This window comes from Vitis vinifera, chromosome 1 (assembly GCF_030704535.1).
Source record: "Vitis vinifera cultivar Pinot Noir 40024 chromosome 1, ASM3070453v1".
NCBI classification, from domain to species: Eukaryota; Viridiplantae; Streptophyta; class Magnoliopsida; order Vitales; family Vitaceae; genus Vitis; species Vitis vinifera.
In genome coordinates this window covers 1,542,089-1,562,928 of record NC_081805.1, presented here as the reverse complement: position 1 = coordinate 1,562,928, position 20,840 = coordinate 1,542,089, and the positions used below count along the sequence as shown (strand labels likewise).

The window sequence follows — 20,840 nt, the reverse complement described above, 5'->3', positions numbered from 1 at the left end:
TTTTCTTTCTAATTTTATGGTATAACACTACATAGTATGGACATTATATATATAATATGCATACACAGAAGTATATGCTTTACACGGAGTCTAACTGATTCCTAATATTTAGCATCTATACATGGTAAGCCAATCTGTACAGCTACCAATCTGTACAAATAATATTAATAGAGTCCTAAATTATATAAATTCCTCAAATTGTATACGATAACATTCCCTCTTAAATTGATGCTGGTAAGTCAACCAACAACAATTTGCTAACAAGAAATTGATGTTGTTGTTGAGTCAAGGCTTTGGTGAAAACATCAACCCCTTGGAGATCAGAAGAAATGTGAGAAAGAGATATCACCCGACTTTCCAAGGTGTCTCGAATAGAATGACAATCAACCTCAATGTGCTTGGTGTGTTCATAGAAAACGAGATTGGTGGCAATTTGAATAGCACTAGTGTTATTAGCATGAAAAGAGGTACAAGTAGTTTGAGGAAACCCAAACTTCTCAAGAAGACCGCGTAGCCATACAATTTCAGAACAAGCAGTAGACATGACATGATACTCGACTTCGGTAGAGGATTTAGAAACATAATCTTGTTTCTTACATTTCCAAGCCAGGAAATCCAAGCAAGGAAAATGGCATAATATATATCCATTTTGTTTTACGTCTTTCCCTAAGAAAAAGAGGGACAACACCAAACTATTTGATAAATGGGACGTGGAAAGATCGCGATCAGGAGGATTGAGAACAACACCAATAGGCAAGTCACCTTCTCAAAGCGCCAATGAGGGTTGTTCAAGAAGACTCAATAACTTTCTGTGCTTTGTGATGCCTATATTAGGTTCATCATCTTCTCATGCATTGGCAAGTTGTCCGAATACTGCAGCCTCCCTTCAAGGTGCAACTACTCATTTCTCTCTTTCAATTTTCATGCTTATTAATTGTCTTTTTTTCCCTTTAATTGTCAATGGCTTCATTTTTTCTTGGTCATGACTAGGGTTTATAGAATTGATAAAGGTTTTCAATTGGTAGGGCTCAATCTTCATGTTCTTGATTTCATCTATTGTGATTAATGCCTTGGGTTTCTTTCATTAATGGCTCCCAACTGCTCACTGAGTATTAAACCAAAGCTTTATTATTCCATTAACCCCATTAGAATTTCATTTTTTTTTACCTACTCGAGTGCTTGCATCTCTTCCATGATTCTAAAAAACTAGCCAGGGTTTCCGTACCACGCATCCATGGCTAGTTTTGTGATGATTGTTTTTCAGTTTTGATCAGTCTATATATTGAAAGCTCTGATGCAACATATTTACTTCTAATCATTTTTAATTTGTTATCTAGAATGATAATTAAGGTGATGATTTTAGCATAATCTTCATGAAAACCCCAAATTTATGTTCATAAAATTTTCACTAAGATTTTATTAAGATTCTCTCATGTATTTCACAAAAAATTACATGTGACAAAGGCATATAAAAAGATAAATCAATTCATCGTAATCTTTGACATCTCATCCCAATACTACGATTTTAAATAAACGGATTCATCGAGGAACTTTCAAGTAAACTCAACATTGTATGCGAATTAGGAGAAACAATTCAAAAAACTCATCATTTTCCAAAGGAAAAAAAATGTTAGGGACTCAACTAATGTCTATATCCTGGAATTTTTAGAAACACAGTAGCATGATGATCTTCTTCTAATTTCATGTTCATCGGTAAGTACTCGCTTGATTGGACAGATCTCATAGTTTGTTTTTTCCTTGAATTGCTGCAGCATGGAACAGATCATAAGAAGGTACCAAAGAGTCACTGGAACTCATATTTCCAAGCAGGATAACCGGGTAGGTACCATCGTCTCATCTTCTGCATAATTAGTCCAGTTATGGCTAATTAGTACAAGTTCTTAAATTTTGAGACTAATTTTAATGTTTGCTCACTGAAAAATTGTAGGATCAAAGGCACAATGAGCTAGCGAGGATGAGGAATGAAAAGCACAATCTTCAACTAAATCTACAGCGCAACACTGATGATGACTTGAGCTTCATACAGTTCAAGGAATTTGATGAACTTGAACAACAACTTGAACACTCAATTAAGAAGGTTGGAGCTCGAAATGTATTACTAATTAGTTTTCTCTATCTCATTTTTCAGACATGTTTATCCATAATTAACCTTACCAATTAATGGTTTTAATCTATGCTGATAACTTTCAGATTTAACAACTTCTTCATTGAATATGAAAATATTTCAAATGCTGAAAAAAATTGAAGATGATACATTTAGTTAACAATATTTAAGCCTTGGGAATACATGCATGCAGTACTAGCTTCTCTAACAGCAGATAGACAATCTTCAGAGGAAGGTAAAACCCTAACTCTTACCATTTGTATTCCATCTCACACCATGCACACAGTTACCATCATCATCACATTGCTTGCTCACCATTGAAATTAAACCATTTCTTAGGTGCTGTTTGAATTTAGGTGAAAATGTTGAAAGCGAAAAATGAGCAGATATGCCATTGGGTGAGTGGAATTAAATTAATGGCATTCAATTCCAATTTTCCTAAAGTGGAAAAATGGCTCATTAGTAATAGCTTTAACTCAAGTTAACTCACATTATGTTGTGTTTGGATGGGTAGATCCAGGAAAAGCAGCAGGCAACAACAATGGAGCAGCAGCAACAGCTGGGAATTGAGCGGAAGCCAGTGATAGAGCAGTTCCCATTTAGTGGAAAAGAACAACCTAGCAGTGTTCTTCTGCTGGCCACGTTTCCCTCTCATTTCTACCCCCATTGCCCCTAGCCAACTTACCCCAACCTCCAGGACTTCACCCTCCAATACCTTGGATTTGGCTCCATAGGCACTACTCCCACAGTAAGTTCAATCATACTCGCCATATATAATAATCCAAGGAACATTTTTTCACTTCATTTTTCTTGGCTAGCTCATGATCATCGTAGAATCATATCATGTCATCCATATAAAAAAATTTCAGTATTTTCCTTAGTTCATCATCTTTGAAGAGTGATGATTATGATTTAGGAGAGGTCTAGCTGGCATTGTGATAATAATTTACAAAATATAATTTTTTTTCCAATAATTTATTTGGTTTTCTTTTGATATTCTGTAGAATGATTAGGGTTGAAAAGAAAAGGAGACATGGAAAGAAGCAGTGCTGGGGGATTACATATTTATATATAGTACTCCTCATTTTCATGATGTTATATCATATACATATATGCGTGCATCTTCATTTGGGAGATTTTATATCCATGTCTTTCCTTTTTTCTTTTCTTTTTTTCTAATTTTATGGTATAACACTACATGGACATTATATATATATATATATAATATGCAGACCATATGATATAAACTATAGGCCTTATACTTCTCATTTTTTGACTTTTATATAATTTTTTCGTTTTTACTCTGCTCTTTATTAGGTATACTCTCCCTATGTCACTTTTGTTCCACCTCTTTAATTTATTTTATAAAATTATTTTAATATTTTTCTATTTCCCTTTTCATTAAAAAAAAATTCAAAAAGGAAAGTTCAATAGAAATATTAATAGAATTTAGTTATATCTTTTTAAATTTTTATTTTTTTAAAATCTAATTCAATTTTGATATTTTATAATTGAATAAGTTAAAATTTAAGTATCTTCTATAATTTAAATTTATTTTTAGTTTTATTTCTTATTTTTTATTATTATTAATAGTATAACATTTTAGTAACATTGCTACAAGTAACTAATGAAAGTTTCATTAAAATATAATATTAATAACATTTTTAAGATACAATTTTCATATGTTTAATAGGGAGGACTAATCATTGTTTCTAGAATTTTTACATATATTTTAGATTTTGATGCAATACATATTGTTATGATATGAAATAAAAAAATCATGTTGAAATAATTTAAAAATAATAATTTTAATATTTTAATCTTGAATTGTATTTTAAAAATAATTTAAAATTACATATTGAAATAAGCTTTTCCAATCAAAATTTTATAGGTTTAATTTATTTATTTTTATCATTTTTTTAAAATTTTTTTAATCACTAAGAATTAAAAACTTAAAGCAAAAAAAATAAAAAATGAAAAAATAAAATGCATAGTTAATGATACAAAATATTCATACTATGTAAATTCATTTTATACAATTTCTATGTTTTTTGGGATATGTTTGGCATTACAATAAAATCAAATCCTTTAGTTCAATTATAAATGTTTTGTTAGCTTTTTGACTAAATTTTATATTTTTTTTATATCAAATTTACGCCCAATATCGGTTTTATCTATCCCTAAGCATAATTGTTCTTACATAGATTTACCCAATAACAAAATTGTTGAATTAAATTTAGTATTCCTTTAGGTATACTAAATTTGGAAAAGGAGAAAAAAAGGCCACAAAAGGAGGTTTAATAAGACATATTTATCTTATTTGACTAATGTGCCGATGAAGTAGATTAAACATGTCATGTTAAATAACTTAATATTATAACTTAAAATTAAAAAATACTTTAAGTATTAAATCAAAATAATTAACTTATTATCGATTATTTTTTGTTTTATTTGCCCACATCTACTAAAATTATATTTAAAAACCATGATTCAACATTATGACTTATTTTTTATAATAAATATTTTAAGATTATCTTATATAAATATAATATATTTAATAAACAAATTTATAATTTAAAGATTAATGAAATAAATTAACTAAGATAAATATGTCAATTTAACAAATTAAGATAAATTTTAAGTTAATTATATAATTTTCTTTATTTCTTAACACTTAATCAAAATAAAATATTAAAAAAATATAACTTAATACTTAACATTATTAAACATTATTTAGAGTTTGTTTTATTTCATATCCCAAAATTACAATATTGGTCATTTTTCAAACTAAAACCAAACTTCATAAATACGGTTTCTTTGGAAAGATTAAAAATTGTCTATCGTGGCCCATAAACTTTAATTTGACATTATTTTACAACCCATATTGTTATTTAATTTAATTAATCTTTTTGAAAAAAAGAAACATTATTTTTTCCAAAAACTCAAATATTCGCTGACGTGAAATATATTAAAATACTCGAAAATTATATGATAAGAATTATTCCAATTATTTTTGGAGTATGCGGATATTCCTAAGACTTGAGAATAAAAAAATAAAAATTTTAAAAATAAAGAAATAAGACCAACGTCCAGATAAAGTTGGCTGCTGCTGACGATCGAAAGTCGTAAATTATTATTATATATATATTTTTCATATTATTAAAATAATTTTCAGTCGCCTTTCATCTTCTTGAATGGTTGCTCGTTTCCCTTGGCTTTACGTTTCTATTGCTTCTCTCTCCAATTAACAACTCGTCTCCAAACCCTAATTTCATCCGATTTTCATCTCAAATTCATCTCTAGTTTTCGATCGTCGTGTCTGGTGGTCGCCAAGTTTGAATCCGCTTGCGGCTAAAGTTTCTCAGAATTTGGAATCGGAGGGATAGGTTTGATGCATTTGTCGGAATTGAGTTGCGATTAGGGTTTCGGAGATGGCGGTGTTGTTGGAGGAGATAGCGCAGTCGGTAGAGATATGGTTGAAGCTGATTAAGAAACCTCAGCCGTACGTTGACCCCAATCTTGACCCGGTTCTGTTGGTGCCCGGCATCGCCGGTTCGATCCTGAAAGCCGTCGACGACAATGGTCGCGGCGAGCGGGTTTGGGTCCGGATAATCGGTGCCGATTACAAGTTCCGGACTAAGCTTTGGTCGCGATTTGACCCCTCTACTGGTATATTTTCAAGGATATTCTTTTTCTATTTTTCCTAGGAGAAATGGATATTTGTAATTCATGGGGCTTGAAAGATAATTAGGGTATCTTCATGGATTATGACTTGTCGTGTTGTTGTTTGGTTTGAATTGGATTGGATTGTTTTGAAGTACTCTTGCTTGGATTTTAGCACGTAAATGTGAGTTTTAAATTTCATCCGAGATGATAAGTAGGAGGCTTGTGGATGACTGTTTCTGTGAGGTCAAGATGATGTGAACGCAAGTTCAAAACTCGATGGGGTCAAATTTTGTCCCTAACTTCAAATTTATTGACAATCTTACTATTATGTCTTTATGCATTTGGGCAAATGGAAATTATTATTCAGAATCTTAACCAAACTTGCTAGGAAAGGAAAAGAATACTAAAATTTGTCTGTTTTTCCAGGCAAAGTTTCTGGTTTTCGTGACATTTAAACAGTTCCTACGTTAACTTTCTGGGTAATTATTGGCACTACTTTTTAAAAAGTGAAGCAGGTTCTTGGTGCACTTTCTCAGTTCTTTCCAGAATGACCATTGTTTATTTTTCTTTTTCAGTTTACACATCAGAAAACCTAGCAGTCAGTTTGATAAAATTCTCAGCTGGATGCTAATATATATATATATAACAAATTGGTTATGTATGTAGTTGCATTCTTATGCACCTTTTTTTGGGTAATTGTTAAAAAACTTCTCCTTTAGTCTGTGTAATGCCATAAGATGAGTGCTGGTTATAGTAGTGATGAAATTTAACTGATCTATACACTACAGTGCCTGTCCATATTCAGTAATTTCTTGAAGTTTTGGAAGAATGCTTTACACCCTGAAGGAGGGGGGGCGTGTAGTATGGAGCCTTCGCCTCCTTTAGAGAGACAAAATGATATTAAAAAGAAAGCAGAAAGACCTTATCCATTATTCTTTGCTCCCGCTAGATTGGATTTCTGTCTCTGCACAGCTGTCAAGAGTGTTTATTTATAATGTTTATTAGTGATTTCTGCGAGGTGTGCATTTCCTTTTGTGGAACATTCAATTTTGAATTATGAGTTTTTAGATAAAGATAAAAGGCTTCTTTGCGTGGATCAGGTCAAACAGTGTCTTTAGATCCAAAAACCCATATTGTGGTCCCTGAAGAGAGATATGGATTGCATGCAATTGATGTCTTGGATCCTGAAATGGTAAGCATGTCTTCACATTTTTTTAATCATTATTATTAGTATTGCATTTTAGCAAGGGTCCGAACTTTAAAGGCCTAAGGTGCTTTTACCATTATCCTTTCAACATCTGTGCCTTCCCTTTTTTCCTATGAATTTCTATGGGATACTTGATGATAAACTACAGTAGGTGGCTGTTGATAAATATGATGCAGCAGATCACTTATGGACTGGAATTAAATATGTCAAATGGCATCAGATTGTGTCCTCATTTATGCTGGTGGTGATCACTAATGGGAATTGTTCCATCCTTAGAAATTTTATTAGTTCAATCCCATAGCTTGGTCCATTATGGTAGTTTTAGTCAGCATCCAGAGTGTAATAGAAAGGGCTCTCGGACTGACTCCAAAAATTCTATTGATCAAACTGTATGAAGCAGTCCAAGTTGAGGAAATGTTAACCTTTTATGTTTACCACAATTTTACTGCCAATTGCCCATAAGACTAACAATGTCCATCAACAGTGTTGTACTTCTTGATAAATTTCCAATGACATGAGAATCACATCAATTCAATATCATGACCATTCTCATGAAACTGTGGTAGGAACAAGTATATCTTCTATGATTGCTCCGGTCTTCACAGTGACACACCTGGGCATGAAATTTATGAATTTAGTTTGATTTATATGTGTTTTAGTTAGCTTGTTCTTGTTCTTTATCTTTGTATTACTATTATTTTTATTATTAGAAAAGTTTTTGTTATCTTATTGTATTCTATTTTTGCTTTTAGTAGATTCACTATATTATTATTACTATTATATTATTATTATTATACTATCACTATTATTTTATTGTTACATTTGCACCATTCCTTTACATCTTTATTACTGTGTATTATTATTATTATTGTTTTTATTATCAAAAGGGTTTTAGTTATCTTATTGCATTCTATTTTGTCTTTTAATAGGCACACCGTATTATTATTACTATCATTATTGTTTTTGTTGCTATTGTTGTTATCATTATCAGAAGAGTTTTAATTATCTTATTCTATTTTGTCTATTTATAGTCACACTTTATTTTTATTCTTACATGTGCTGCCTTCCTGCACATCTTTATTACTATTATTATCAAAAGAGTTTTAGTTATCTTATTGCATTATATATTGTCTTTTAACAGGCACACTTTTATTTTTATTTTTACTTTTACAGATACGTTCTTTGTACTGTGTTCCTTCACACCTTTAAGGTTGAAACCAGTAATGTTGATATAGCAGCATCTAGTTATTAACCATATAGTTAGGATTATAAAATTCCATTTTGAGTCAGCAGACACATGGTCAAAAATGCTGAGGACCAAGGATAACATGAGAAGAAGAAGCGTTTTATAATATTGGAATGCCTTCACCAAACATTTTTTAAAAAATGAAATGGAATGCCCCTTGTATATGTCCTCTGTACTTTGGTGTACTTTTTGTTATATTAATTTATACACACCTATCTTTATCTATATTATATATATATATATATATTAAAAAAAATAGTCTTCTGGATCGGAAAATTACAACTCATGATGAATTTTAACCATTTCTTTCGTGCAGATTATTGGGCGTGATTGTGTTTATTATTTCCATGACATGATAGTTGAAATGATGAAATGGGGTTTTCAAGAGGGAAAAACACTATTTGGTTTTGGTTATGATTTCCGCCAAAGTAACAGGTATTTGCCTAGCTTTATGTTCAGTTGAATACTCTCGTTTGAATAAATATTTCCTTTCCAATAGATCCATGTTAACATTGGTTAGGCTAGTTTAGCAGATTGGTTTGATCAGCTAAATCAACATCCTCGTTGAATTTTTTTGAATGTTTTTGCTGGATCATAGTCTGTTATTGTAAAGTGGTTTGTCACTTTTGACCCTAAAGAGTAATGTTGCTGAATGATATAGTAAATAGCTAATGTGAAAAAGCATTTATAAATTAAAATTTGTTCTACTTTGAAATGGTTTCATTTCTTCTGCTTGAAGTTCACTCTCATGTCTGATGAATTGGTGCGACTACCTGCTTGTTTTCTAGGTTTCAGGAAACACTAGAGCGCTTTGCTGCGAAACTGGAGGCTGTGTACACCGCCTCAGGAGGAAAAAAAATAAACATAATAAGTCATTCTATGGGGGGTCTACTTGTGAAATGTTTCATGAGTTTACACACTGATGTAAGGAATCCATATTCTTTACTTCTTTCTTTTATTTGTTATTTTCTTTCCATTTCAGGAGTTTTGTTTGAGCAGTTCATGTCTTTGTAAATTGTTGCTTCGTCTAGATGCTGTATGAAGTCAATAGTTTTATGTTAATGTTATTTGTTTTGCAGATCTTTGAGAAGTATGTGCAGAACTGGATAGCAATTGCTGCACCATTCCAGGGTAAGGAGCCAATATAACTTAAAAAGGGATGTAAGAAGATTGTAGATGTTGGACAGTGTAAATTTGAGTATCCTGATATGGAAATAAGAATTTTATGTGGCTCAGATTCTACAACTCAACGATTAATTAGTCCCTAAAATTATAAGGTTCTTATAATGGTTGAAAATATATTTTAAACATTTATTTTTTCTAAGGGCAACTATTTTCTATACACAAGTTGCATATAGAAGAAATATTATGAGTTAAACAGGTGCATTACATTGTAGGAATGTTATCTCTCTTACTGACATTTCTTATACTTTTTAATTGGTGTGGACTAAACGGCCATAACCTTCTAAGAATTCATCTCCATATCTGGAGTCCAAAGTCTGATGGACGTTGAATTTTTAAAACTTGTCTGATTAAATTGATGTTTTGCTTTTAAAGTTCCATTTCTACAAATTCATTTGATATGAGAATTGAAAACCTTATTTAATAAAAGTTCTGTGTCTATGGATCTGTGATTTTGAGAAGTTTGTGTATGAACAGGTGCACCTGGATATATCTCATCGACATTTCTGAATGGAATGTCATTTGTGGAAGGTTGGGAACAGAATTTTTTTATATCAAAATGGAGCATGCACCAGCTGGTATGGGTCTATGACTTCTCTTCAGCACTTGAGTTGTCTATTTCTGAAGTTTTCTGTTTAGCATGTGTATGATAGTATTGAATATCTTTTGTAATTACAACATCTTTATGTTGCTGCTTTTTGTTTGTTACAGATACTGTCTTTCCTTTGCCAAACTTATTTATTTGTGACACCTTTAAAATTAATCACAATGTCAATCACTTATGTGCTTATTCCTTTTATCTGGATCAGCATAGAGAAAAGAAAAACTGTCTAGTGCATATCAAGCAGATTCTGCTGTATGAATGATGTGAATCTGAATGGAGAATAGATTTAATTGTTGTTGTTATTTATCAAAACATGAATTATTCATATGTTTGCATGCTAATCCAACATGATCAATTCTGGTCCCTTGCTTTTGCATCTAGTCTGGAAACCCTGTTGGTTTCAGTTACTGAGCAGAGAAAGAATGAGCATCGCACCTGTAGGAGTACATCTTGTTGACTTGTTGGATATTGCTGCTTGGTTCTGCTAGCATTTTATTCTGCTATTATGCCATATACAAGAATGTTTTCGCATTTAAGTGACTGTAGAGTTTCTTTTAATTTTCTGATTATTGGATGCGTTGGTTGTTCCATCATAGAGAGTATTTCACTATTGTAGTGGCTCTAATTGTTGGACCCTTTTTTTATTCTGTTTAGTAGTTAATAAAGAGAAGAAAAAGTTGTTTGCTTCATTTATATATTTATTTCTCTTTGCAATTTTTCAGCTTATTGAATGTCCATCAATATATGAATTGATGGCTTGTCCGGATTTTCAATGGGAACACAATCCACTTTTGGAAATTTGGAGAGAGAAGCATGATAAGGATGGTAACTCTAACATTGTTCTGGAGTCTTATTCCCCAGAAGAAAGTGTTCCAATTTTTAAGGAAGCTCTTTCCAGTAATACGGTGAGTTGTGATCTCCTCTTGTGTCAAATGCAGATTAATGGAACTAGAAATAATCTTCAAGCAAGAGAGGATGATACTTTTCTCAAGTTTCTCTCAAGTTTAAGATTGTAAAGTTTGGTGGTGATAATTTCAAACTTAAGCTTTATTTTTGGGATTTGAAAGACTAAAATTTTAAAATTGAAATCCACCATGGAGAAAAAAAAACCTGACTATTCTTAATGGAAATATTTTTCTATTATTGATAGTGACAGTATCTTGGAAAAGCGATCAGGATATCTGCTTTTTTGGTCTGTTTGGAGTATTATCTTACATTTCACATTTTTCATTCCAGGTTAATTATGATGGATTGGACATTCCTCTACCTTTCAATTTAGAGATCTTGCAATGGGCTTGTGAAACACGCAAGATCTTATCTTGTGCTAAGGTTCCTTCTCAAGTTAAATTTTACAATATATATGGGATGAACCTCAAGACGCCTCATAGTGTTTGGTAATGCTTCTTGTATATAATACTTTCCATCTTTATTTGAACCACTTACCATTGTGATTATTTTTTAGATTTGCCATGGGATACACATTCTAAAATAGAAGGTATTGTACGATTCTGGTTGCTTCTACACCTATTTCATCTCTAACATCCACTCATTGCCCTGCAGTTATGGAAGTGTGGAAGAACCTGTTACAGATCTAGAGCAATTAAAATTTGTCCAGGTCATTACCAGTTTCTGAATGCCTATCTCATCGTCATTCCAAATGTTAAGATGGTTTCACTTTTTCTTTTGTTTTTTTATTTTTCCATGTTTCATCTGGAACGGGCGTATGTGCTGGGATATAAGATCTTTTGCTCTTAATAATAAGTTAGAGAACCTAACTTGTGTTTTCATTTTTCAGGCTCAATATGTATGCGTTGATGGTGATGGGACTGTTCCAGTGGAATCAGCAATGGTATGTTAACTTGTCCATCTGGTGTCCTTGTTCATCTAATAATTTACTTACTGGATTATTTTTATAACCTTTGAACATAATCCATTAAAAATATTCCATTTGAAGTGGATATCTTTTTCATGATTTTTGTTTAATTAGATAGAATCTCTCTTGGAACTCCTTTTGTTGGTTACCATGAAAGTTATATTTTATCAAATGCCATTGCTTTAAAGATATCTGAAAGGTGCCTAGTCAAATTAACCAAAATTCATATATCATTCTTGCAAACCAAAATTAAAGGAATATTTTATAACTCCTAGCTTATGTTTGGTTTCTGAAAAATTTAAGGGAAAATGCAAGGGAAATAAACTAGAAAAGAAAAATAAAAGGAAAATAAAAAATAGATTTAAGTTCAATAAATTATTTTTATATGCTACTTTAAACTCATTTAACTTATTCTAACTCTTTTATAATAAGATTAAATAATTCTAAAATGTATAATTTTTTAACTAATTTTAATTATATTTGATTTTTTTACTATTTCCTATAGTAAAACTAAATATAAGAAAATCATCTTCTTTAATCTTTTTTTCTTTTCTTAGTACTTTTCTAGAACTAAACATGACATTGAAGATAAAAAGGGGAAACAGGATATAATATTGTTTTATAAACAATATATGTGTATGTGTATTTGTATACTCTTTGTATACCTAGAGGACACTAGTTTGGTGTTTCCTCTTTCATTTTAATATACTTCACTTTACTTATCAAAAAAAAAATATATGTGTATGTGTATTAAAGAGGCATATACGATAATGTTTGGATTATAGGGTTCTTGATCTTGGGTACCAAACTTCATAATTAAAGGAGAGTTTTTGAGTTGATTGGGATATCGAGCTGAATGATTTATGGAAGTAAACGGTAAACCTATTGTTATATTGATAGCATTTGATGTAAAAGCAACAGGAGTGCTGGATATGAGAAAAATGGACAAAAACAAATAAATAACGAACAACATCTGTGGTGATTGTGAATGGGAAAAGTTAAGCCCTTAGCCTATTATTAATGTTCATAATAGATAAAATAATTAATGGAAGGGAAAAGACAAGTTGCCTTGCTGTCCATCTATTATATAGTTGTCTTTTTCCAAGCAAGAATGATCTACTTTTTGCTTTCTTGTAACCTAGTTCATATCGGGGCATTATTAACATTTTCAAACATGAACTGGAAATGTCTTTCTAAGCTGCTATTCCATCTTCTTGTTTCCAGGCGGATGGGCTTACTGCAGAAGCAAGGATTGGAGTCCCTGGTGAGCACCGGGGAATCCTTGCTGAACCGCATGTATTTCGGATTCTAAAACACTGGCTGAAGGCAGGGGATCCAGATCCTTACTACAATCCTCTAAACGATTACGTGATCCTGCCCACTGCATTTGAAATGGAGAGGCACAAAGAGAGAGGCCTGCAGGTGACTTCCCTCAAAGAAGAATGGGAAATCATCTCTAGAGACTTAAACGATGAGGACAATATCATCGTCAACAACGGGAAGCCTCTGGTAAGCTCAATAGCTGTTTGTGATCAGTCATCTCTGACAGAGGCTCGAGCCACCGTCACTCTTCACCCCCAGAGTGAGGGCAAGCGACACATTGAACTAAATGCCATAAGCGTTTCTGCAACTGTTTAAAACCCAGTTGGTGGTGAAAAATTGTCATCAGCTCTGGGATTCAATGGTCTCTACTGTATAGTTGCTATTCCTTCAGTTTGAACTTTGAAGCCGGTATCCCTTGTGTCTCTTGTGTGTATATAGTGTTCCTGGAAGAAGGGTTTCATGTAAGATCTATTCTGGACAAATTCATTCATGGGATATATGAATATATGCATATATACATATATATAATATTTGTTATGTACAGATATACCATGATGATGCTCTTTGTTATGTAGTAAATATTCAGTATATTTGTGAAGACTCACTTTTAAGGGAAGCTTTAGTGGGAGCTTCACTTCTTCCTTTTTTTCTTTTAGAACCTCACTTACTTGAAAGTGCAACTATCCTTTAAAACCAAGTGGAAAAGTGCTTCTTAATATGTAGAAAGGTGCAATGAGCAGGACATAAAATCAATGATAATTGTGGCTTATTTAGTAAGGGTTTTTGAAAATAGTTATTAAAAAAAAAAAAGGTTTCTTAATCGTTTTCAAGAATAAAATCATGTTTAAAAATTTAAATAAGTAAAATAGTTTTTTTTTTAAAATAATTTTGGAAAGTAGTAAAAATATTTAAATAATTTTTAAAATATTACTTTTTAAATGTAAATTTTGATGAAAGTTATTATTGATTTTTTATTTTAAAAACAGAAAATATGAACACTTAAATGATTTATGTTTGGCAGTGATTTTTAAAAGTGTTTCTACCCTTAAAAACACTTTTAAGTATTTTTGGGATGAAAATAAAGTGTTTGGCAAATTTTAAAAAACACTTTTAAAAATCCGGAAAAACACTTGAAGTGATTTTTAGAGAATCACTTGACAGGTGTTTTCTTTAAAAAAACACTTAAATTTTTTTGAAATATTCCAAAAATGCCCCCCCAGTGATAAATCAATTAGAAAAATCTTTTTTTTTTTTAGAAATTAATAGATGGTCATATATTGTTTTACTTTTAAAATTATCTTTTATTCAATGTTCTTTTTTATTTATTTATTGATTTAGATGTTTTTTGTAAATATTTTTTAAAATTTTAGTATAGTGATAAAAAAATTATTATTTTTAATTAGAAAAGTCTTTCTTTTTTTTAGAAATGAATAGGTAATCATATATTGTTTTAATTTTAAAATTATCTTTTATTCAATGTTATTTTTTTTAGTGATTTAGATGTTTTTTCATTAATAAAAAGTTTTTTTGTTTATCATACCATTTTTTTTAATTAAAATTGTATGTCCTTTTTGGTAATTTATTAATATTAAAAGTGTTGTTATATTTATACAATATATTATCAAAAACACTTTAGAATCATTTTTTCTGATTATTATAAAAGTGTTTTTCACAAAAACACTATAGCAGAAAACACTTCAAATAAAAACACTTCCACTAGAATCACTACCAAACGGCTCTTAAACTTGTTTTAAAAAAATTAGGACATTGTTTACAGTTAGGCGCTTAGTTTTTCAAAATCAGCCATACCAGTGAAAGTTTAGCCTAAACTTGGCCCAATTTGGTGTCATGAATTTGGCCCAGATTGTTCTACTATGGAACAGAACAAGCTCGGCTCACAAGGCCCAAAGTTGGCCCATTCTATGTCCGTGGCAATTACGTAATTTCAGACTCATTAGGGTTTTTGTTATAAAATGAAGAAGTGTATAAAAGCCTCCTACAGCCACAAAACCTAGGGTTTCCATTTAGGAGAGAAAGCGAGCAGGTAGGCTAGGGTTTTGGGTTGTCTCTCTCTCTCAGAGCAGAAATGGTGAAGTTCCTCAAGCAAAACAAGGCCGTCGTCGTCCTCCAGGGGCGTTTCGCCGGTCGGAAGGCGGTGATTGTCCGCTCTTTCGACGACGGAACCCGCGATCGGCCGTATGGGCACTGCCTTGTCGCCGGAATTGCCAAGTACCCGAAGAAGGTGATCCGGAAGGACTCTGCGAAGAAGACGGCGAAGAAGTCGAGAGTGAAGGCTTTCATCAAGCTCGTCAACTACAACCACCTGATGCCCACTCGTTACACCCTGGACGTGGATCTCAAGGACGTAGTCACCGTCGACGCACTTCAGAGCAGGGACAAGAAGGTGACGGCGGCCAAGGAGACCAAGGCCAGGTTCGAGGAGCGGTTCAAGACTGGGAAGAACAGGTGGTTCTTTACCAAGCTCAGGTTCTGAGTCATGTGTCTTAAGGCTTTCTTTACTATGAACTCAAATCGGACTTGTTATGTTTTAGGGATTCTGTCTTTTTGATGTGTTAATTTTAAGGATTATGGAGATGGAGTTTAGTTTCTGTTTTGAATTTGGTTCAATATTGGTTAAATCTAATATGGTTGCGATTTCCTGTTTATTTGGTTTTGTTAACTATTGAATTCTGTGGTTTGTTTTATAGTTCACGCGCTTGTTCGAAATTAATGGAACCCCCTTTTTCAGATGCTTTTGGAAAACAAGTGGGATGGACTCCTTTATACCTTTTTTCGTGAACTTACACGAATCCCTTTCTTTTAAATAGGGTTTTAAGTATGGTTGCTTCAAAGGAATTGAATGCTTCCAACATTGTAAACGGGAAATGTGAAGAAAATAGCAGTCCCTTCTCAAATGGTGGTGTAAAGTCATGACTTGGGAATTATTTGTGCTCAGTCGCCCTTGTTCTTTATTGGCTTCTTCTAGTAATCGTTTTTCAGATGTTATATGGAACTGAAGAGACGCCCACCTTTAAACTATTTACCTCCTTAACAGTGCCACCTCTTGTGCTTTGCTAGTCCATGGTTTCTTATTAGGATTTGTGCTTGCAGTAGAGATGGGTACATGTAAGGTTGTGATTTACGATCCCCCCTCTCCTCTTCTAATTATTGCTTGAGGTGTAAAATAAAGTGCTTGATATGTCATAAGTTCGGACCCCTTCTAGATTGGTGAGTTGATTATATATTCTATCCTATTTCATTTTTTATTTTGTTTCTCTCCTTCTGTCCCTTTTTATCTTTTATTAGCTAGATAGTGTGGATGTTATGGACCTTGGCTAATCCTATTGTTTCAGAGGAAGTAACTATGCTATATTTGATTTATCATGAACCCTACTTTATGGAGCAAGTGAATTGATGTCTCCATGTGATGAGACCACTCAAATCTGTTGGGCCATTACATGCCTGCTTCTATTAGTTAGGACTAAATGCCTGTTGTAATTTACCATTGTGATTAGCAATTTTACACTTTGAAAGGATTACTCATCCTTCTTTGTTTTTTACCATTCAATGCAATGATTTTCCTTTTTTTTTTTTATTCTTTTAATAAAAAGTACAATGGATTGAATTAAGATCTGTGTTCTTTCCACTAGATGGCAACAAAACCATTTCATTATTTTTTGATGTCAAAAACCAGATGCCACTCCCAAAATCATGGTTATATTAGAAACGGTGGGAAATGTGAATTGTCCTTGGAATATGTAACATTTTCCTGAAGACTATGGTTTTGTGCTGACTTGGTTCTTTGCCACAACTTGTACACGATTTTTTTTTGTTTTTAAAATTTTTAATTCTGCCGTTTTGCTTTTATTCCTCACTATACACACGTGCACGTGCATGTGCACACACATACACACAACCACAACCTACATGAAACACCGCTCAATTTCTTTGTTTTGTTTGGTTAGGAGGTAGAATTGGCCTTTTGTTGGGTTTTATCTACTTCAATTGGATTGAGTAAACCCTTTTAAATATGTGATATTGGTAGGGATGGGTGGGTGGGTATAGAGTAGGGGTGACAATTCATGTTAGTGGGTCATGTTCGTGTTGTGTCAAAACTTAGGCATTCTACCATATAGGCATTGACATGAATAATAATCAAGTAAAAAACATAAACTCAAATGCTACCTAATTATCAAACATGTAGCATGCCGTATAACCCATTTAATAATTTGGTCCTCCTATTTAATAATTATATTGAATTAGGTCTTGTATTAATATTTATAATTAATGTCTCAATCAAATATGTTTATAACTCAATCGACCTATTTATTAAAAATAAATTTATGAGTCAAATATGAGTTAAATGGTTTTAAGTTATAATCGATTGGTTAAGGTGAATGGGAAGTGTGGTCCTAGTAAGTGACCTATGGTTTTGGGTTCGAATCCTACTAATGATGATACCTTGAATTTATCCAGTGTTGATTGTTGTTGGGTGGTTAGCATCCCAAGGTTTGGGTTCCCATGGAGAGTCACAAGGGCTTGGCCATAAAAGGTTCCTCCGTTATATAAAAAAGAAGTTATAATTAGGTTAATCGACATTATTATCAAATGGATCAATTAGGGTCAAATTTGTGTTACACAAGTTGATTTAAAAATTACTTATTTGTTAAATGGGTTATGCGGGTTGACACGAATTTGATCCGAACTTAATCACACTCAATTCAAACCCGTGAAAAGCGTGTTGGGTTCAAGTAGTGTATCACACTTTGTCACCCCTAGTATAGAGTTCTTTAAGTTAGTAAACTTGATAGGAACTAAATAAATCCCTAATCAGAATTTAAGAACTTATAGTGTGTTGAAATTGTGGGGTAGTTGGTAATGCTTGGAGTGGGGTTAATCTCACCCCTAACTTGTGAGATTGTTTTATACTACCCAAATTAAACAAGCCTCTTACCCAAACTTCAGAGCTTGTGTCATGCATCTTATGACACTGTGCTCTATTTTAAAGAATTGCCTGATCTTATGATCAAATACTATTAGACACTGTGCTATGCATGATAACTTGAACATAAGTGATTTCTAATGTCATGCATCTATTGATTGTGATAGTCACATGCAGCAAGAAATAATAATATAGGACATTGATGGAGTCTCAGCTGGATTCATTGGGTTGATGTACAAAAGATAATTAGTTTGATTGTTCTCAGCCTGGCCCGGGATTGTATAGGGCATATTAGTTTGGTTGTCTTTCATCTTTCCTTGCCCATGTCCCAGGAAAAGTGGGTAATACTGCTAGTTTTCTGTGATCTAAGTGAGGTTTCTTTCAGTTTTTTTCATCTATCCTTTTCCCTTGATGTATAATCATGAACTTGACCGTCTGGCTGATGGCCTGTATGTTTATCTTTGTAGCCATTTGGATTATTGTCTGGTATACTTTACAGAGAGAATCTTGCTAATGCATTGCTATATATGAGGCAGCCACTACAAGCTTTGCTATATACTTCATTGTGCTGTTGAAATGATCTGCATAAAAGGCAGAAATAGGTGTATGCGTTAATCATTGGCTTGGGCCTCTCCATTCAAATAGACAAACTGGCTTTTATATGCTATTGCTTTCTATTGAGATTTAGGTCTGGTGTTAAGACAATGGACTATTCTTTCACATGCATTTGAAACCTTATCATGGGTTGTGAGAATCAATCCCTAGGAATAAGAGAGAGGTGGTGGAGTTAGAAGTGTTAACAAATTAATACTTGCACTCTCAGCTCAATCCCATGCCTTTACCTATTAGCTCAATTCTGCACTTCTCCTACTTCCATTTCTTTGATTTGAGAAGGGGGTGGATGATGCAATTCCTCACTTTTCCCCCTAGAGGGAAGATGATTCGGTAATGTTGAAGAACAAAATTGTTCATTGGATTCAAACCCCTTTCTTTGCTAGAGTGAGATGGTGTGTTGGCAACAAAGCAAAGCATCATATCCAACCTGATTCTCTCCTTTGGCCGGCGCTCATTGCTTCTTGGCCTAAGTAACAGTTATTTTATTAGTACTGACTACATCATTCCCTTGCATTCTCCTGCCAAAATTTGCTCCTACTGGTTGGTATACTTTTTCTCGAGGGTCATGATTTGGTTACCCATAAACTCCGCAATGAGGTTATTTTTGAAAGAATGGGCTTGATTGAGAATTCTGTCTCAAGGCTGATATAATACTAATTTAAGGTTGCCGTCCAAGAACTGCGGTCTCTGGTAAGACCGGATCAGATTAATGATCAACACCTTTAGCCTATTGGTTAAGGCATTTTTTTTCCCTTTTATTTATGTAAAATTCGAGTAGGAAAACCAACCTGAAACACTGTATTATAAAAGAATGCATACAACATGTAAATCGTCTATACTGTGAAAGAATTCATAAATGACCTTATACTAAAAGGTCCATATCTCACATACACTCGAGAAAAAGAATTGGGAAAGAAATGTGATTCAGAGTCCTCAAAAGCACATATCCAAGAGGCAGCAGCAACACAAAGCAGCACAACTGCAGTTCAGAAAAAAGGGAGATCATTCAAATTGTTGTTTTTGATTCATATGCATAATGGAGAGAGGGAGAGGGCGTGGAGATGCTTACCATCCCCTGCAGAAACCACTTCCTCTGTGATTACTTCTTGCTGGAGGTGGAGGAGGTTGATGGCCATTTTTCATGGGATAAGCAACTGGGGGTGGAGCCACATATTGGGCTTGAGGGTACCCTTGTACCGGCGGCGGATAGGATCGGGGTGGCCGCGGGGGTGGATAAACCACACTGTGTGGTGGGGGATAAGCTGCAGATGGTGGCTGGCCCGGCGGCGGGTACGGTGCTGATGGAGGAGGATACACCACTGGAAAACAAAATTTAAAGGAAGAAAAAAGAACCCATTAATGAAATCTGATTATTGAAGACTAGCCGAGAATTAAGAAGTAATACAAATAGAGTCCATATACCATGGGACAACAGAACTCACCTGGACCTTGGTGATGGCCGTGTTGGGTCATGGCTGTGAAATCCTCCTGAGAAGAGAAGAGTAGGGAAAGAAGAAGAGCTGTCTGGTTCTGAAATAGGGGTGGTTTGTGTCTGCTATTTAAGATGATAACCGGAGGGCAGATTCACAGAGTGGAGTCATTCTCAAATGGCAACTTCAAACACGGAAACCATGGTCATTGGGCAGGTTATCATCCATCTCAATGCTTGGAAATCAGGAAAGTCGAGGGCAGCTTCATGGGGAGTCCGTCTCCTTCTAGATGACTGCGTAAGAAAGTCAGGAAAAAAAACGCATTAACCAATTGTTTGATGCTCCTCAAAGTCCTTCCATCTCTGCCATTGGAGCTCACGAATATTCTTAATGATATCATGTGAAATCAGGTGTACTTCATTTGGGTATTTTGAAAAAATACATCTCACATTTGTCAAATACCTTCTAGAAATAAGCTTTCAAAGTTTGAAGGAAGCTTGGTCAAACTCGTAAAATAAATAATTTAAAAATAAAAAGAAAAGATATATTTAATTAAGAGAGCAGAAGAATTGAATTTTCGAAGAAAATTTTATTTTATTAAAATAGAAAGTTTCCTCTTTCTCCGTT

At 33.3% G+C, this 20,840-nt stretch overlaps 3 protein-coding genes and 1 pseudogene across 3 annotated transcripts; 3 read left to right on the top strand and 1 right to left on the bottom strand.

The window, feature by feature from the left end:
* The first annotated feature begins 703 nt into the window (after positions 1–703).
* Positions 704–3,481, top strand: LOC104879371 (MADS-box protein FBP24-like; annotated as a pseudogene).
* Positions 3,482–5,238: 1,757 nt separating this feature from the next.
* Positions 5,239–13,824, top strand: LOC100255965 (lecithin-cholesterol acyltransferase-like 4). Its single transcript, XM_002277480.4, has 11 exons — positions 5,239–5,794; positions 6,892–6,983; positions 8,561–8,679; positions 9,033–9,168; positions 9,324–9,375; positions 9,904–10,004; positions 10,753–10,935; positions 11,267–11,424; positions 11,591–11,645; positions 11,826–11,879; positions 13,128–13,824. Exons 1-11 carry the CDS (start codon positions 5,557–5,559, stop codon positions 13,539–13,541), a joined length of 1,602 nt encoding a protein of 533 aa, XP_002277516.1. The 5' UTR covers positions 5,239–5,556; the 3' UTR covers positions 13,542–13,824.
* A 1,360-nt stretch (positions 13,825–15,184) lies between these two features.
* LOC100261052 (large ribosomal subunit protein eL27x) lies at positions 15,185–15,892 on the top strand. The gene has a single exon (XM_010650427.3). The coding sequence runs from the start codon at positions 15,313–15,315 to the stop codon at positions 15,718–15,720; it is 408 nt and encodes a 135-aa protein (XP_010648729.1). The 5' UTR covers positions 15,185–15,312; the 3' UTR covers positions 15,721–15,892.
* A 3,666-nt stretch (positions 15,893–19,558) lies between these two features.
* LOC100244000 (protein CYSTEINE-RICH TRANSMEMBRANE MODULE 6) lies at positions 19,559–20,616 on the bottom strand. The gene is made up of 3 exons (XM_002276680.5): positions 20,226–20,616; positions 19,853–20,102; positions 19,559–19,762 (listed from the first exon to the last, which is right to left on the bottom strand). Exons 1-3 carry the CDS (start codon positions 20,254–20,256, stop codon positions 19,717–19,719), a joined length of 327 nt encoding a protein of 108 aa, XP_002276716.1. The 5' UTR covers positions 20,257–20,616; the 3' UTR covers positions 19,559–19,716.
* Between the last annotated feature and the right edge of the window lie 224 nt (positions 20,617–20,840).

Coding starts and splice junctions, on each gene's coding strand:
- LOC100244000 (XM_002276680.5), bottom strand. CDS start 20,256: ATGACCCAACACGGCCATCACCAAGGTCCAG. Junction 20,103..20,225: donor CGGCCATCACCAAGGTCCAG/GTGAGTTCTGTT, acceptor TTTGTTTTCCAG/TGGTGTATCCTCCTCCATCA. Junction 19,763..19,852: donor AGTGGTTTCTGCAGGGGATG/GTAAGCATCTCC, acceptor TCTGAACTGCAG/TTGTGCTGCTTTGTGTTGCT.
- LOC100261052 (XM_010650427.3), top strand. CDS start 15,313: ATGGTGAAGTTCCTCAAGCAAAACAAGGCCGTCGTCGTCCTCCAGGGG.
- LOC100255965 (XM_002277480.4), top strand. CDS start 5,557: ATGGCGGTGTTGTTGGAGGAGATAGCGCAGTCGGTAGAGATATGGTTG. Junction 10,005..10,752: donor AATGGAGCATGCACCAGCTG/GTATGGGTCTAT, acceptor GCAATTTTTCAG/CTTATTGAATGTCCATCAAT. Junction 11,646..11,825: donor AGCAATTAAAATTTGTCCAG/GTCATTACCAGT, acceptor TTCATTTTTCAG/GCTCAATATGTATGCGTTGA.